This window comes from Pongo abelii, chromosome 10 (genome assembly GCF_028885655.2).
Source record: "Pongo abelii isolate AG06213 chromosome 10, NHGRI_mPonAbe1-v2.0_pri, whole genome shotgun sequence".
Taxonomy (NCBI): Eukaryota; Metazoa; Chordata; class Mammalia; order Primates; family Hominidae; genus Pongo; species Pongo abelii.
In genome coordinates this window covers 77,859,880-77,877,331 of record NC_071995.2, presented here as the reverse complement: position 1 = coordinate 77,877,331, position 17,452 = coordinate 77,859,880, and the positions used below count along the sequence as shown (strand labels likewise).

At 40.2% G+C, this 17,452-nt stretch overlaps 1 protein-coding gene across 3 annotated transcripts in view; it reads left to right on the top strand.

The window, feature by feature from the left end:
• Positions 1 to 3,676: 3,676 nt before the first annotated feature.
• The window catches only part of PAWR (pro-apoptotic WT1 regulator), a 102,907-nt gene continuing 89,131 nt past the window's right edge, over positions 3,677 to 17,452 (top strand). The window contains exons 1-2 of one of the 3 annotated variants that reach the window (XM_054527429.2): positions 3,677 to 3,694; positions 3,859 to 4,521. In XM_054527429.2, the coding sequence (XP_054383404.1) occupies positions 4,006 to 4,521 (516 nt within the window). In that variant the 5' untranslated portion in view covers positions 3,677 to 3,694; positions 3,859 to 4,005. Of the gene's footprint in view, positions 4,522 to 17,452 lie in introns of all 3 variants that reach the window. The other 2 variants (XM_024257400.3, XM_024257403.3) reach the window with 2 other exon arrangements.

The following is a 17,452-nucleotide window of genomic DNA, read 5'->3' as shown; positions in this document are numbered from 1 at the left end:
GGTGTGAACCCAGGAGGCGGAGCTTGCAGTGAGCCGAGATCTTGCCACCGCACTCCAGCCTGGGGGACAGAGCAAGACTCTGTCTCAAAAAAAAAAAAAAAGAAAAGAAAAGAAAAGTGTATGTGTTATTAGTGTATTAGAGCTAAATCCTCTTCTATATCTAAAAATGGAAAAATCAAGATGTACAATAGCAGATATGCACATAAAAAATAAATATGAAGATTTCTATTAATGGAAACAGTTAAAAAGTTCAAAGTTTTGGGTAGGGTTTTCAGAGTGGATAAGGTAGAGAGGGGATTGCTATTTTATGTTATAATCCTTGTAGAACTAAAGTATGTAATTTTTTTATACTATGCACATATAATATTTTGATGTTAGAGGATGAATTGCATATGTTCCAGAAATATCTGCATTGAAGGCAAAATGGCTACTTCCCAATATACTAGCTATCCATACATATAATAATACACTTCCTCAAAATCATTAAGACTAACATCTAGAATAGGTTTCACTGTGACATATTAAAATGAATGTTTTGTCAGCATTATCATCATATTTCATTTTATTATTAAGGGCAAGTGAGTCGCTAAAAATTGGTTATTTTAGGCTAACTCAGAGGTGCTCAACTGGGGAAGAATTTTATCCCAGGGACCATGTGGCAATGTCACAATACAGGTGGGGGTTTCTTATTGGTATCTAATAGGTAGAAGCCAACGATGCTGCTAAACAACCTACAATGGGCAGGACAGCAAAGAATTATCCAGCCCCAAATGTCAACAGTGCTGAGGTTGAGAAACCAAGCTCCAAGTCTTTGAGGATTATTTCATCAGAACGCTAAACATAAAGATTGATGATATGCAAACATCTTGCAATTTAGGACTGACTCAGCTAAATACCTCGGTGCAATGTTGGAAGCAGTCTGGCTGTGAAATATATCTTCGGGAATATTGAGAATGGTAAAGACAAAAGGTATAATAAATGATAATAATAACAAAACACAGAGCTTTGTACCTCAATAATCTCTTTCATCCATGGTTCCTAGGGCACTTTATGGACTAATAATACCTACTCTGGTACTCACATACCACCTTTTATCTGAGGACTGCAGGCACTTTCACAACACTCGCACAATGTAGGAAGTATTATTATCCCCATTTTATATGTAAGTAAACAGAGGCACAAAAGTTAAGCAACTTGCCCAAAGCCACACAAGTCAGTAGTAGCCAAAATTCCTGACTCAGAACCTATTAATACTAAGAGAACTGGTCTAAGCCATGCAGTGATAAATTTATGTGGCGTGTTATCCTAGTTCATTCAAAGTCTATCGTTTTTAGGTTGATATTGTATATTCAATACCCCATCTGTTTTAATTTCCTCTTCTCCCATACACTTCTTAGAAACCAAGGACTTTAAGTCCCTAGAAGGGACTATGTTTACTGAGTGCCTTCCTCGAATCAAGCACATTTTATGTGCAGTGTCAGTTCTTAAGACAGCTTAAATATAATGTAATTGGGAGGCTGAGAGCAGGAGAATCGCTTGAACTCGGGGGGCGGAGGTTGCAGTGAGCTGAGATCCGGCCACTGCACTCCAGTCTGGTGACAGAGCGAGACTCCGTCTCAAAAAAAAAAAAAAGTAATTTTTGCTGATTTTATAGTACAGAAAGCTGAGGACCAGATAATGTAAACATGCCCAAGATCGCTCAGCTAGCTGACTATACCCTCTTTCCACTATATCCTGCAGCCCTTCCAAGAGAAAAGTCCTCTGATAAGTTACAAAGCATATTAATGTGAATACGTTTAATGTCCCAGCCTCCCTTACTCTCCTTAAAACTCAGAAAACAAACTAATGAATATGTAATTGAGAAATTTCAGGTGGCACACTGGGGTTGGTACTAGCTTAGGTAAACAGCCACTCAGCCTTTTAGACCTATTCCCAAGAAAAGCTTTTAATTTTCTAAGGATTTTTCCAGAACTCTCTCCATGTTTCCCACAACAGCCAGACCAAAGACCAAAACTGTCTTTCCCCGAGAAATACAGAGCATGTGAATCAATTTCTTCTGTTCCCAGTTCTGTTGCAGGCAAACACTGATTGCTCACTCACCATGTGCTACCTGGGCAAAACAGGAATATTAAGTAGGAAGAAAGGTTTATGTTAGGTAAGAGCGTGACTTAGGGCTCTCCTACTTTTTTACAAAATGGAGACCTGGCATTTGTAGCCTCCCACAATGATGTACCCTGACATTACTTGGATATAGAAAGGTCAGTCTTAGGTGCGTCAGTGGCAGCCCACCCCGCTCTGATCCAGAAACTTTAGATGACTTGCATTAGAGGATAAGCCTCTGGCATATTAATAATGAAAAAATAGAGACAATCACTGTCCCAGCTTATCTCAAATTAGCATCAGTGCAGCGTTAGTACTTTGGTAGGGAGCTTTGCTGCTAAATTCATTCTCTGTAAAGAGGAGATGCAGAGACAGGGTTAAGGGGAAAACTCCAAGACTGGAATCGCCAATACAATAAACTGTCGAACTGAGTTTTTTCTCCCGCAACCCTAAGATACTAGTCTTTCCTCTTAGCCTACCCTTTTCACCAGGACACCGCAGTTTTCTTAGAAGGAGGGTGCTGGGTTTGTTTCAGGTTTTTCTATTCTCCTGCCCGCTGCCCTAGTACATCTGAAAAGGGAGCAGCGACTAGGAAAAGAGACACGTGGGTATTTTCCCATCCTGTCTAGTCATTCCCTGAATCATCACAAGTTATCGCACTTTTCCCCTTAGCCAGCAGCGTTCGAGACTTTCTCTCAAATAATACTGTCTTGTACTTAAAAGGAAGAGTGGTGGGAGAAGAGAGAGGCGGAGAAGACAAGCAAGGAGAAGGGCGTGGAGTGCTGTTCCCGCCCCGGAGTCGGAGGCGCCGGGAGGCCGGACGCCGCGAGGCTGCTAGCCCAGGAATGTGCGGTCCAGCCCGCCAGCCGCGGGCGGAGCGCGGCGGGCGCGGTGTGGTCGGCGGCGGGTGCGGGGCAGAGCTCGGCGGGCGCGGGGCGGGCTGCAGCGGCGGGCCGGACGCGACGCCGCGCACCTGAGCGCCGGGGGCGGGGCGTCAGCTGCCACGACCCTTCCCACTGCGCGCCGCGCCCCTCAAGAGCCGCCTCGGCCTTTTCCGCTCGTGCTTCGGCGCCGCTCGGCTCCCTTCCCGCCCCTCGCTCCCTTCCTCCCTCCCTCTTCTCCTTCCCTCCTGTCCTGGGATTGCCTGGAGCTCCGCACCGCGAGTTTGTCGCGGCACTTTCCGCGCGGCGGAAGAGCGCGCGCCAGCTTCGGCACACCTGGACGTCGGATCCCAGCCCCACGCCCAGTCCCCTACAAGCTCCTCCGAGGTAAGGGTTGCTCTGCTGCTCGCTCACACCCGGTCCTTTCCACGCTCGGCGGGACAGCTGGGTCCCCGCCTCCTCTGCGAACCAGCTAGGAGCTCCGCGCCTCGCCTTGGGAGTGGGGTTGTAGCTGGCGGGGACTTCGGACAGGCGGTGGCCAGAGCGCGGAGCAGGCGATACGACGAGCCGACAGGTGGCGGGTCTGGCCCTAGTACCTCGACCGCCGCCTGCGCGGACCCTGGTGGGGATGGGGCTGGCGGGCCGACTTGGGGGTGGGGTCAGTCCTCTCTCCTCCCTTCTAGGGGCGGCGATCGTCGGGGTCCGTACTGTAGGTGCGTGGGAGAAACTTTGCAGGGTGGGGACTCGGCGGCTGCTGGCCGGTAGGGACGGGTGGGCGCGCTCGAGGACTCCGAGGGGCGCAGCCCGGGGGCAGACCCTCGGGTCGGGCGGGGATCTTACGCTTCCCTTACCCGCCCCCTTTTGTCTTTCACCTCAGCCCTGCGGGCTGCTGGGGGAGCGGCGGCCGTCCCTCTCCTGGAGGTCGTCTCCTGGCATCCTTGGGGCCGCAGGAAGGAAGAGGAGGCAGCGGCCGGAGCCCTGGTGGGCGGCCTGAGGTGAGAGCCCGACCGGCCCCTTTGGGAATATGGCGACCGGTGGCTACCGAACCAGCAGCGGCCTCGGCGGCAGCACCACAGACTTCCTGGAGGAGTGGAAGGCGAAACGCGAGAAGATGCGCGCCAAGCAGAACCCCCCGGGCCCGGCCCCCCCGGGAGGGGGCAGCAGCGACGCCGCTGGGAAGACCCCCGCGGGGGCTCTGGGCACCTCGGTGGCCGCCGCTGCCAACGAGCTCAACAACAACCTCCCGGGCGGCGCGCCGGCCGCACCTGCCGTCCCCGGTCCCGGGGGCGTGAACTGCGCGGTCGGCTCCGCCATGCTGACCCGGGCGGCCCCCGGCCCGCGGCGGTCGGAGGACGAGCCCCCAGCCGCCTCTGCCTCGGCTGCACCGCCGCCCCGGCGTGACGAGGAGGAGCCGGACGGCGTCCCGGAGAAGGGCAAGAGCTCGGGCCCCAGTGCCAGGAAAGGCAAGGGGCAGATAGAGAAGAGGAAGCTGCGGGAGAAGAGGCGCTCCACCGGCGTGGTCAACATCCCTGCCGCAGAGGTGAGCCGGGGGGGGCCGCAGCCGGGCCGGGCCGGGCCGGGGCGGGCAGCTGCCTCCCGGTGTCTTCCTCCTGGGAGCTACCCGGGGCCCAGAGTTTTCCTCCCCTGGCTCGTACTTGTCCCTTCACCGAGTTAGGCAGGCAGGGGGTGATGGAGTTTTACTCTGAACAAATGCTTCCTGGGAAGTTCCCCAAACTCAGAGTAGGACACGTGCTTTTCAGGCTTCCTGGCCAGGTCTCAGATCCAGGATCCTTTTTTACCGTGGTAGAAAGACAACTTGTGGCTCCAGGACTTGCCCACCTGGACTTGGCTGACTTGGCCACCTGGACTTGGCTGTTTATGCTTGATCAGTTAGAAAAATTGATTAATGGTGGTGACGACATTCCCTAGGGTCTCACGTGCCCAAGTGAAGTTACCAGTTTATTTCTCCTTTCTTACCAATGTTTAATAGCATCTGTAAAGAAAATGTGGCCTTAGCAATATCCAAGACAGCTTTATCTTCCAGTGAGCTCAAGATGAGTATATCCAAATGAATACATGCACTATTTTATATATAAATCAACTGTTTATAAGTTGTTCTCCTAAACACACACAGTTTTTTTCTGAGTGATATTTAGGACAATAGGGATGATTTAGTAACCCACAATTCTGTTCGCTAAGACGATCTCTTTTTGAGTACTGTGTCTGAAACACGTATGTGGTAGGGTTTTTTGTTTGTTTTGGGTTGTTTGCAGTTTTGAGCATTTTCGAAACGTTGCTGCAGGTAGCAGCATCTTGCATTAGAGTGACTGGTAAAACATTTTTACTAAGTGTGTAATCACACCTCCCTCTACCAGAAACAAGACAAAACAATCTCAAACAAGTTTTGGTTACTTTGATAGTAGCTCATGGATTTGAGGAAGTGGTTCAACTACCTTGTTTCACCTAAAATAGTTGCATCTTTTTCTCATTGACCCTTTAGCTTTCACTTTTTCTTCTCCCGGCTTTCTAATTTTACTCAACTTTGCCACCCAGTAAGTAACTATTACGAATTTACTAACTTTAATTGTGGTTTAAGTAGAAGCATTTGCAGTAAGTTAGGGTGTATATTAAATATACCTAAATTTTTAGTATTATGATTTCCATACCTGTTAAATCATAGTGTGTCTTTGTAGGATGTATTTATATGAGTGTTTCAGAGATTTTTATCAGCCAGCAAAACTGTCCTCTGCGGTTTGCTACTTGCACAAAAGATCTGTTATTCATTAAATTGCTTTAGAAGGAATTCATAAGAGTGGTAATCAAATTTCCAGATTTTTTTTTTTTTTTTAGTTAAAAATATGAAGATTAAGGGGAAATTGAAGACAAGGCTTTGGAAAAGCTACATTCCTCAACTTGATTTTTAAAAGTAGCTGATGACAAATAAAAGAATTTGTCATTTTCAATCTTTTCCTCATTGTTCATCTGACAGGGGTCTTATTTTGGGAAATATCTTGGCAGATGTTAAACTTCACTTTTTTTCTGGCTGCATGTGCTAAAATTATTTTTCAAGTACTTTTTTTTTCTTTTAAACAAGGGTAATGTTTACTGGGGGAAGTAAGTAGAGTGTATTTTGTGAGATCCTAAGAAACATCTTTTGTTAATACCCCTGCTTTGAGTAAGAGAACATAGTGCTGAGAATGTAGATGACTTCCCACTACAATGGAGTCTAATACTCTGGAATGTTTTTCGTTTGGGTGTTGGCAACTCCTAAATTTAATCTTCCTTAAACAAACCAAGGGTACCTTTTTTTTTTTGTCTGTGGAATTTGAACCTTTTTATTGAATAGGGAATTGAGGACTGCTTTCTTTTAGTGGTAACTATGGCTCTCGTCCGTTTCAAGCTGTAGGACCCAACAAAACAGTAATGTTTCACTACAGTATCTAATTAACAGACGTACTTCTTGAGCACCTCCTCGTCATATTTTCATATTTTTCAAAACAACTTATGTATTTCAGATTATTTTAATAGTGGTAAAATATATGATGCAAAACTTTAAAGCTGAGCCATTTTCATGTGTTTATATTGTTGCTTTTTTAGAATTGTGTGCCATTTCTCCTAGTAGTTTCAACATTGAGAATACCAGTTGCTGTGGAGTTTCTTGTGTAATATTTAATTTAGCACCCCTGTTTTAAAAAGTCATACATATTTTGCAGATTTTTCAGGTATGAAAATAGGTAAAAAGATGAAAATGACCAATCTCTCTATATTCAAAAGTAGTCTTTATTTTATCTAATGTCGAGTAAGACTCTTATTTTCAGACATGATTCCCAACCAAGTTTGTATTAGTAGATTAACATGTAGTTCGTATGTAGAGATCTTGTTTTAATGGTGGATAAACATTAAGTTCCTTCAAGGAAGTACTTATGAAACATCTGTGTGATACATTTATTGTGACTTTCATTACCTCACTTTACTAGTTATAGAGTATATATATAATACTGTTATAAAGGTACCTGACAGCAGCTAAAGATATCAGAATTGACTAGAAGATAGTTATAGGCAAGGAACCAGGTCAAAAACTGAAACTAACTATTTGGGAGGTAGGAAACTGGGTGGTTACTGCATGTGATGGGTAAAGTCGAACTATCCAGAGCTTCTTTAATGAGATAAAATTTACTAAGAGATTTAAGAAAAAAATCCTTCTTTCTAAATTTTTACATTTTCTATTTTTTGGTAGTAATTCACCTAAATTGGATAATTTGGACGTGGCATACTTCTTGCCAGTAATTTTTGTGTGTGTTTATCAGATCAGTCAAATGTTTATTACATACCTGTTAAAGACACTATCCTTAAGCAGTGGAGAAAACAAGAACATGGCCGTGTATATTCTCAAGGAGCAAGGCTGTAATCTAGGAAGAAGGATAAGGCGTAATTACATGAAAAAATTTAAGTACTGAGTTAACAGTTTAAAAGCCATCTTAATGAAGCATGTAACTATTTGTTGGAAATAGTGTGTGTTTAAAAGGGGGAGATGATTGGGCTGGGAGAAGCTATTGAGGATGAGAATCTTGACCTGAGTCTTAAACTTTTCAGTACCTGTATATTTTTACATATGTTCTCACATATGTACATGTGTACATAATTGTTTGTATAGTATGTTAAGTATCAGCATGCAGTGGTTCTTAACTTGAGCAGCACATTGATAGCATGTTAGGATCTTTAAAAAAATGTTTGCTCATGCTAATTCAATTCCGTGCCTTCTTTGTCCCTTCTCCCCACCCTCTAATATTGAATGGGTCTGGGATGGATCCCAAGTATTAATATTTTTATAAGTTCCCCATTTGATTTAAATGTGAGTCAGTGATAACAACTGTTGGGCTGCAGTCTGGGTATAGAAATGAGTAGGACATAAGCCTTGCCCACGAGGTGCTCTCAGGTAATAAAAGGAAATGTGAAAAGTAGAGTAGTAAGTATAGCTTAGTGCCTGAGCAGGGTACCTAACCCAGGGAGGAGGAGTGATAGTTGAAAAAAGCTTCCTAGGCAGTTACATACTTGTTTTCAGAGTGTTTGTGAAGTTACTGCCATTGAGTAGGGTTGTGTGAACGGGTTAATGGAGATGGTTGCCATAGAAAATGTAATCTTTGAATAGGTAGAGGTGGCACTGAAGTTTTGGTTTAAGTATAAAAGTTAACATGTACAGTATTTAAAACTTCTGTTTTAAAATAGTGGTTGGCTAAAGTGGTTTAGCTTTAGTGGTTGGCTAAAGTGCTTTATGTACTGAAATTCATAGCAATCTCATGTGGTAGTTACACTGTTTATCCCTATCTCCAGAGGAGATAATGAAGACTTAGAGCTTAAATGATTCAAGATCATATAGAAAGTAACTGATAGAGCAATATTTTAAACATTTTTGTGTATTTTGTGTGTATGTATATATCTAGGGAAAGGGGAGTTTTTAAAAATTAACCACTTTTCATTATTCAGCGTATTTCCCTAGATTTTTACATAACTTTTTATTAAAGGTTATCTTAAGTAATTTAAACATCTGAATGAGGAAAACAGTAAAGGTGTGGAATTGAACAGAATTTCAGGTCATATTTGTGGACTCAGAGATTGCTTCTGACCCTCTAACCTATAGAGTGGCAAAATTTTGAACACCGGGCTCTTGGCAAAATGTAAATTTATTTTTGGCTAGTGGTCAGAAAATGTGAATCTTTGATTTTACTTAAGTGATATATTGTTTTTCTATCAAGATGGGGTCATAACACCTACTCCACAGTTTGAACTCGTGTTGGTGAAAGGGAAGATAAAGGAGCATTTAACATACAAGAAAGCACTTTTAAGTGAACACAGGTTAGGTCATAATTATTTAGTATATTTATTGAACATTATATAGGACAAGTTCCACTTAGTAAACTTAATAAATCCAGGTGGATTAAGAAATGCCTTTTGTTATTCCCATTATGCTCCAGACTGTCTACCTTTCTGTGTGATGAGTCAGGAGAGAAACTAATAATGACTCAGAGTTGGAGAAAATTTGATTTGTGAATGGGGTAGATATAGTGTAAACACTGAGACTGTTTAGTGTAAAACCTGGGCTGATATTAGCCCAGCTTTCCTAAATGTTTGAGCTCACTGGTAAGGTAAAATGAAATTTTAATATTATCAGGATTTGTACTGAGTTGTCTGAGCTGGGATGCCATTTCTCATAAAAATAATAATTACATAATTAAAGTAGATGACATTTATGGTGTGCTTATTAAGTGCCAGGCACTGTTCTAAGCACTTGACATACGTTAGTGCATTTAATTCTCACCACAGCCCTGTGGGAAAATGGGGAAGAGAAGGTATGTTACTTGCTTCAGTAGTGAGAAGTAGATTAGAGATAGTCTGCACTCACAGTCTTGTGCATAATAAACCATCTTACTACGCTTCAGTGTATTACATACTGTATACCTAGTTTAAGAAATACAAAGAATATTTTAGTGTTAAATTGTTAGTATATGACTATAGAATTTAAAAATAGCCCTATTTATAGAAGATGGATAAAGTGATACTTCAATGGAAAATTTTGAGAACAAATGAATATATAAACACTGGCATTAAAATTCTTATTTAAAATCATTATCAAGCTAGTGGCCTGTTTATACTATTTTCTTTCTTTCTTTCTTTCTTTTTTTTTTTTTTTGAGATGGAGTCTTGCTCTGTTGCCCAGGCTGGAGTACAGTGGCATGTGGTGTGATCTCAGCTCACTGCAACCTCCACCTCCTGGGTTCAAGCAATTCTCCTGTGTCAGTCTCCCAAGTAGCTGGGACTGCAAGTGTGCACCACCATGCCCAGCTAATTATTGTATTTTTAGTAGAGATGGGGTTTCGCCATGTTGGCCAGGCTGCTCTCAAACTTCTGGCCTCAAGTGATCTACCCGCCTCAGCCTCCCAAAGTGCTTGGATTACAGGCAGGAGCCACCGCATCCAGCCTATTTATGCTATTTATTATTTCTGCATTTTTTTTTTTTAGCACCTATGATGTGTGCCAGAAAATAATTATGCCATTTAATAGCAAGGTTGATATAATGTTTTATAAGTATAAAATTATTGGCAAATATTAGGGTTTGAGATTTTCTCAGTGCTCTTTTCCTTCTTTAAAAATTGAGATATAATTCACATACAATAAAATTTACCCTTTTAAAGTGCACAGTTCAGTGGTTTTTTAGTATTCACACGGTGTGCTGTTAAGTGCTTTTATATTTTCATCATGTTCTTAGAACCCCTGGTCCCTAAGTTTTAGCTTTCCTTTCGGTAAAGTGATATGGTATTCAAATTATGAGAAGCCATTAACTTAAAATAGTTTAATATCAGCCTTTCCCACTTTACAGAGAAAATGAAATTATGGTAGGATCTCCTCAATTTTAAGTTTCTTAAAACTTGGGCACCTACTACCATTTGTTTGCAGTGGAGTTTAGTATAATAGGTATTTATTAGGTTGGTGCAAAAGTAATCACGGTTTTTGCCATTGAAAGTAATGGCACCAGCCTAATAGTTGGATTACTTTTGCAAAAAACTAACAATTTAACTGAGTGTAATACTTTCACCTTAATTAAATTTTTACATATCTTTCATGGAGATCTGCACAGCTCTGTTATCTAAACATTTGGGAACTTTGATTCAGAGTAAAAAAAAAAAAATAAAGGAGTTTCCACTGCTTACCGCTTTAGTTACAGTACTAGAATCAGTGTCCTAAAAGATGTTTCTGGGGGGACCATATCTACCAGTATCACTTGTGCTATTTATTTAAAATGCAGATTTCTGGGATCCACCCCAGTCTGGGTTAGGGATGTTATCTGAGAGTGTGCATTTTAACTTGAGTGATTTTGGTACACACTAAAGTTTGGGAAGAACTAACTTAAATACCCTGTACTAGTTTACTGATCTATCAAATGAAATGAATACTGATTATCTAACAGGATTGTTACATGAATTAAATAAAATGATGTTTGTGAAAATGTTATAAAAATGGCCAGATCACAAATTGTAGTTACTGTATAGGTTAATTTCCTATGAGGTTGTTAAACATTTTCATTTTTTTCTTCCAATTAAAAACTGTGCATATTTTAACAGACAGGTTGAGCTACTTGGAAATTCCAAGTACTTTAAACATTTATGTAATGTCACATACTTCGTGCACAATGCTCTGTCTGCTTTGCCTCTTTTCCAGAATTTAGACAGGTCTAGACTACAGAAACACCTCAAATAGTTAATGCGTAATTAGAACTTTACTTTCACTCATTTTTAATTTTTACATATCTTTAAGTGAAAGCATATAATTGCATTTATAAATGTATTTGATAATTAGCAACTCGGACTTTTAAAGCATTGTGTTTGCCATCTTATCAAACTACTATCAAGTGCAAAAATTTTTCCCATTGATTACAAATCTTACATGTTAGACCTATAGGCATCCTTGACTGGCAATTGATTTTAAACATATTTGGTTAACTGCTGAGTCAACTTTCTGTTTAGATCTTAGGCAATTGTGTTATAGCCATATACCTACATGTACAGAATTGAGCCTCAGCCACCTGTTACATTCTCCTTAGGCTATGTAAAAATACACTGGGCACCATGGCTGAACGAAATTATAGGAATATTTAAATTCTAAAAGCAGCAAAATCACACACTTCAAAGGTAGAAAGAGCTCCAGCAAGTTCAAATCTTAGCATGTCATTTGACTAGTAAAATGTTTATTCTGTGATAGTTTTTGGAGATTTTGTCCAGCAAAATTTTGTGGGTCACAGTGTATTTTTCAATGATAGTCTCATTTAAGTAGTTGAAGAAATAGGGCAGTTGTGTTCTGAAAATTAATATTTTGTTAGGTTTTGCTGAAGTGAACAGGTAGGAGAGAATTTATATTGTGGATTACAATTCTGTGGCAGCTGAAACTTTGTTTTCAGGCTCTTCATGATAAATTCTATGGGGCCAGGCGCCGTAGCTCACACCTCTAATCCTAGCACTTTGAGAAGCTAAGGTGGGAGAATCAACTGAGCCCAGGAGGTCGAGGCTGCAGTGAGCTGTGACTGCTCGACTACACTACAGCCTGGGTGACAAAGTGAGACCCTGGGTCAGAAAAACCCAAACAAAACAAAACTCTAGGGGGACTAAGAGAATAGGATAAATAAACATAATAATATACAGTTTGAAATACAGAACTGAAACAGATGAAATTAACTTAAAAAGACATCTTTCAGACTAAGCTTATCTATGGTCATGTAAGCAAACTACTTAATACTTTAGAATTTGCAGGTTACATAAAGTATCAACTGATTTTCTATTATTTTGGAGTTTTTTCCAGAATATCTTTAGTAGTATTTAAAAAGAATGTAAATGTCAGAACAGAGTTAACATTCAGAAGATGGTGCTTGAGGAATAGGAATAAAAAGTACGATTATATTAGCTGAAATAATCAAAGAAGTTACTTTTAGGTTTCAAATTCTTGAAAGACTTCTCCATATCCTATAATGTAAGCAAAAGTTGATGCAAATCAAATTTATATAATCCTAATTTTTTTCTGCTAGTAGAAGTAATGTGTTAAAAAGGCAATGTGTTCACTGTAGTTCCCTCATGGAAATAAATCCAAGGAAAGGTAGAAAAACCTGTTATCTTATACATATTAATATTTGTGTTTCTATTCTTATTTCTGTGAATCTACTTGAGAAATGGAACCACACTATCGATTTGTGTGTGTACTTAATCACTCATCATGAGTATTTTTATGTTATTCTATAACTTCAAAAATAGGGGTGGATGTATATTTTTTGTTGTATGTTTTAGAGACAGGGATCTCGCTTGTTCCCCAGGCTGCAGTACTATCGTGTGATCACTCAGCCTCAAACTCCTGGACTCAAGCGATCCTCTTGCCTCAGCCTACCAAGCAGCTGAGAGTACAGGCATGAGCCACCATGTCCAGTTGGATGCATGTGTTTTGTGCTGTTTGATATTAAAATACTTAACCATTACTTCATTGGGAAAGGACCTTACTGCTTATCTGCCTTACTATGTGGCTTTTTGATTAGCCCATAAATAGTCTTAGATAAATAGCCCTTTCCTTTCCTTTCCTCCCCTCCCCTCCCCTCTTCTTTTTTCTGAGACAGGGTCTCTGTCACCCAGGCTCAGTGCAGTGGCACGATCATGGCTCACTGCAAACTCAAACTCCTGAGTTCAAGAGATCCTCCCACGTGAGCCTCCTGAGTAGCTGGCACTGCAGGCTTGCACCACCACATCGGGCTAATTTTTTAATTTGTTTGTAGAGGTGGGGTCTCACTATGTTGCTGGTCTTGAACTCCTACACGCAAGTGATCCTCTCACCTTGGCCTCTCAAAGTGTTGTTGGGATTACAGGTGTGAGCCACTCCACCTGGCCTATTTTTTTCTTTTCATATATTGTGTTTCCTGAAACATTGCTCAGGAAAAGTGTTTGTGCCATTGAAAGAGTCTCATAGGTTCAGATAATTGTGAAGGATGACCAGAGGTTTTTTCTTTTTTTAAACCTCTATAACCTTTGATTTCACTGGGAAATTGGTGGTTAGAGCTGGAGTAATTATAAATGTATGTATGCTGTAGCTCAAATAAGTTCCTGAAAGTCATGGTATGCAAAATTGCGCAGTAAAAACTGTAGGGCATATGTGAAAATGGAGTTTGGGGCATAACACTCAAAAACTTTGTCAATGGCATTTAAAAAGATAGAAACCTAATAAAAACTAGCAGTTTCACACATGTTAAATGCTTAATAAGTAAATAAATACTACAACAAATATGACACTTTACTTTGAAAAATACCTAAACTTTTCAAAAAGTGTGTGTTAGAAGGATTCCAGCTTGTGAATTACTGTAAAATGGTAGGAGGAAGGTTATCTGAAATTGGAGTGAGAGTGTTACACCAGATGTGGATGGGTGTAGCTCATAACGTATGCAGTGAACTGAGGTAACTGATAGATATTTGAGGTGTGTATGCATATATTTCTACGTGACTGGGTTGCAGTTTTCTGTGCCTGCTGAGCATTTCTTGCATTTGAGCATAAGCAAACGCAAAATTAGTGTTATTCTCAACTTGTTCCCTAACATGAGTTCATATCAGTGGCATTGGGACAAATCCATGTTTTTCTAAACAAATGTTATAATGCATATATGTCTACCCATACATAGATATCTGTATCCCCATCAGTCTGTCTAAAATATGTAAAACGTTGTAAAAACATAGAAAACAATGGCTTGGGAAGATCAATCCAAGTAATGACATAGAGGAAAGGTATAGGAAGCAGAGAAATGGGAGTACTCATGTAAGAGTATACTAATAATGATTGCTAGGGCAATGGTGGTAGAAAAGGAAAGGAAGAATAGATTTCAGAGATATTTCATTGGCATTAAAAATTACATAACTGGATGTTTTGAGCTGGAAAAGTCTTTAGAGATCATCTAGCCCATTACAAAAAATCAAAACATTAATGTAGTCTTTCCAGAAAACTTTTACCTCAAAACTTAAGTTGCATTTCAACTTCATCCTTTTTCCTCTAGCTGAATCTAGCATATCCCCCACTGCTGCTGGCCCCACCAGGCTAATACTACCACCATATCAGGATTTTATTTTATTACCTCTTACTTAAATACTCAGCCTCTACCTCCTGGTTCATCTTGTCATGCAGAAATGTTCCCTTAATTTTGCTTTACCTTCAGCTTACTGTTTTTTCTCCATAATTGGTCAGTTTCTTAAAGGCAACGTTTTCACCTGCTGACTGTTCATTTCTTACTACTGTATTGAAATTCATCTCTCTAAGGTTGCCTGTGACCTTTTTTTATACCAGTGTCACCAAACTTGTGACCTCTTAATTGCCAGATGTGACAGCTTCTTTCATTCCATTTGTCCTCTCTGTAGCATTTGCCCTTGTCACTCCTCTCATATGCTGCAGCATTTTTTATAGATTCTTTTATAAGAATCTATATGTAAATGTTTCTTCAGAAACATTTGAATGCCTGTTGTGTGCCCCAGGCTCAGTGCTGTGTGATAGAAAATATTCACCAGTCTTTAAGGAACTTCTAATCTTTCAGGGAAAAAGATAAATAATTAGAGTTTAGTATAATAACAACTATGATGGAGAAAAGAGCAAAGTACTGAACTAGCACAGAAAAGGGGGCCATGGGCCGGGCATAGTGGCTTTCACCTGTAATCTCAGCAGATTGGGAGACTTAGGCAGGAGGACTGCTTGAGCCCAGGAATTTTAGGCTGCTGTTAGCTATGATAATGCCACTGCACTTCAGCCTGGGTGACAGAGTGAGAACTTGTCTCTAACCACCACCCTGTGCCCCCCTTCCCCCCCGCCGCCCCCTCCAAAAAAAAAAAAAAAATCCTAAAGGGAGCCATTAATTAAGGAAGTCAATAAAGGCTTTACACAAGATGAGGTGGTATTATGCTTTAGGTCTCAGTTGGTAAGAAAGATTCTCCAAGTGAAGAGGGGAACAGGGTAACATTTCAGGTAGAGCAAATAGCACGTGCAAAGGCACAGAACTGGGAAGTAATAGAAATAATAACTTTATATTGCATGCCTGCTGTATGTCCAGAACTGCACAGAGGGCTTTCCATGGGTTACATCTAATCTTCATATTACCTCATGAGGTAGGTTTTTTATATTTATCATTTTACAAGATGAGGAAGTTGAGCCTCAAAGAAGTTATGGCTTGCCCAAAGGCCATCCTGGCAGAACTTGGCTTTGACTCCAGGTCTGTTTGGGTGCCAGTGCCCACACATTGGTTATCATTGTTGGAAATAAGCAGGATATGTTCTAACAGAGGAAATGGTGATCAGAAAATTCATGATGGGGAGCGAATGGAGAACAGTTAAAGAGGATTGATATGGACCAATTGTGTTGGATTTTAATGCCATGCCAAAGAATTCAGACTTTATTCTGCTGTTCAGTATTGTTGACTGGGTACTTCCTTCCTCTGTCCATATCTGTTTATGCAATAACTCTCACAGGTTTTGGAAAGAAAACAGTTTTGTCTGCCTAATTTGAAATCATTAAAAGGATTTTCTTGTTCAGAGGCAGATATTCAAGAGTAGTAAACAACACAAAATACTGTGAAAATAACATATAGTAGAATAAATCAAAATTTCCATATGCATTAAAAAGAAACTAGAGGATAGGATCTAAACAAAGTTGTACCAAGTGATTTCTTTTGATGACAAAAATAATTATATAATGAATAAATTTGAGAATGAGTGTTTGGGGGTAGAGGGCAGATGCAGTGGAGGTGGGGAACTCCAGTGATACTAAATTGCTAGAGTTTGATTCTGGTGTAATCATGGAGGAGTTTATAGCTTAACGTTATCCCTGAGTTTGTACTTTGCCCTGCACTTTAATATAAAACCAGTTTATTGCATTCTGATTCTTCTAGTTCATTCTGTAATACAGATGATAGGAATACAGGTGCTTAAGGATGGGAATTGCCTTTGAATTTTTCTCCATGTATTACTTGTTTAACTTCTACAAGTGTTTTCTCCCTCCATATTTCCCTCCTTCCCGGTAGTATCTTCGAGGAACTCAGGGGCATTTCCAAACCATGTTTTAGGAATAGTGTTCAGAAAATTTGAAATAAAGTAGGAAATCTAGGATTGTGCAAAAATCAGCTATAGAATATTACTTATAAATTTAACAAATTTTCTTCCATTTTTATTTTTATACATTGGGATTATATTCTATGTACATTCTTATAACCTGCCTTTAAACTTGACATTGTCTTATTTCATTTTAAGCTTTTTTAAAAGGAGAAATGTTATTACTTTTTTTTGTTTCATGAACACTTTTGTTTCATAATCACTTTCATTGGATAGTGATTCTGACTATCCAGTGATACTAGTACTTTATATTTTTGGAATACAATTCTTTGAAGCCACCCACAAAATAAATGTATTTATATATCCAGAAATTTAATCATTCTACAGATATTGTTACAACATTTTTGTTATCAGTATCTTTACAAACATCATAGATGTGTTATTCTTAATGTCTACAGAATATTCTCTAATTTGGATGTTCCGGTATAGCTAGCATACATTTACTACCTTGTTAGTACATGTTAGACACTGCACTAGGCCTTTTGAACGCTTAAGTTAATACAGCTGTTCTGTTACCAGCACTGCCAGGATTTGGACAACTCTAATTTTGTCCTTGAGTACTTTATAATCTAACTCAGAAAAACAAGATTATATAGGACAATTCTTGAACATTAAAAAATGAGTATAATAAAATGTTAAATGTTAGGTCATACTCTTGGTACAGATAATTGAGAGATTCCTGGAGGATTGAATGGTCCAGGTAATTTTGTGGAGGGAATGTGAGATTTGAACTGAATCTTGAAGGACTGATAAGAAATGCACAGGTGAAGAGGAGAGTTCTATTTCAGGCTGTGAAAACACAGTGGGCAG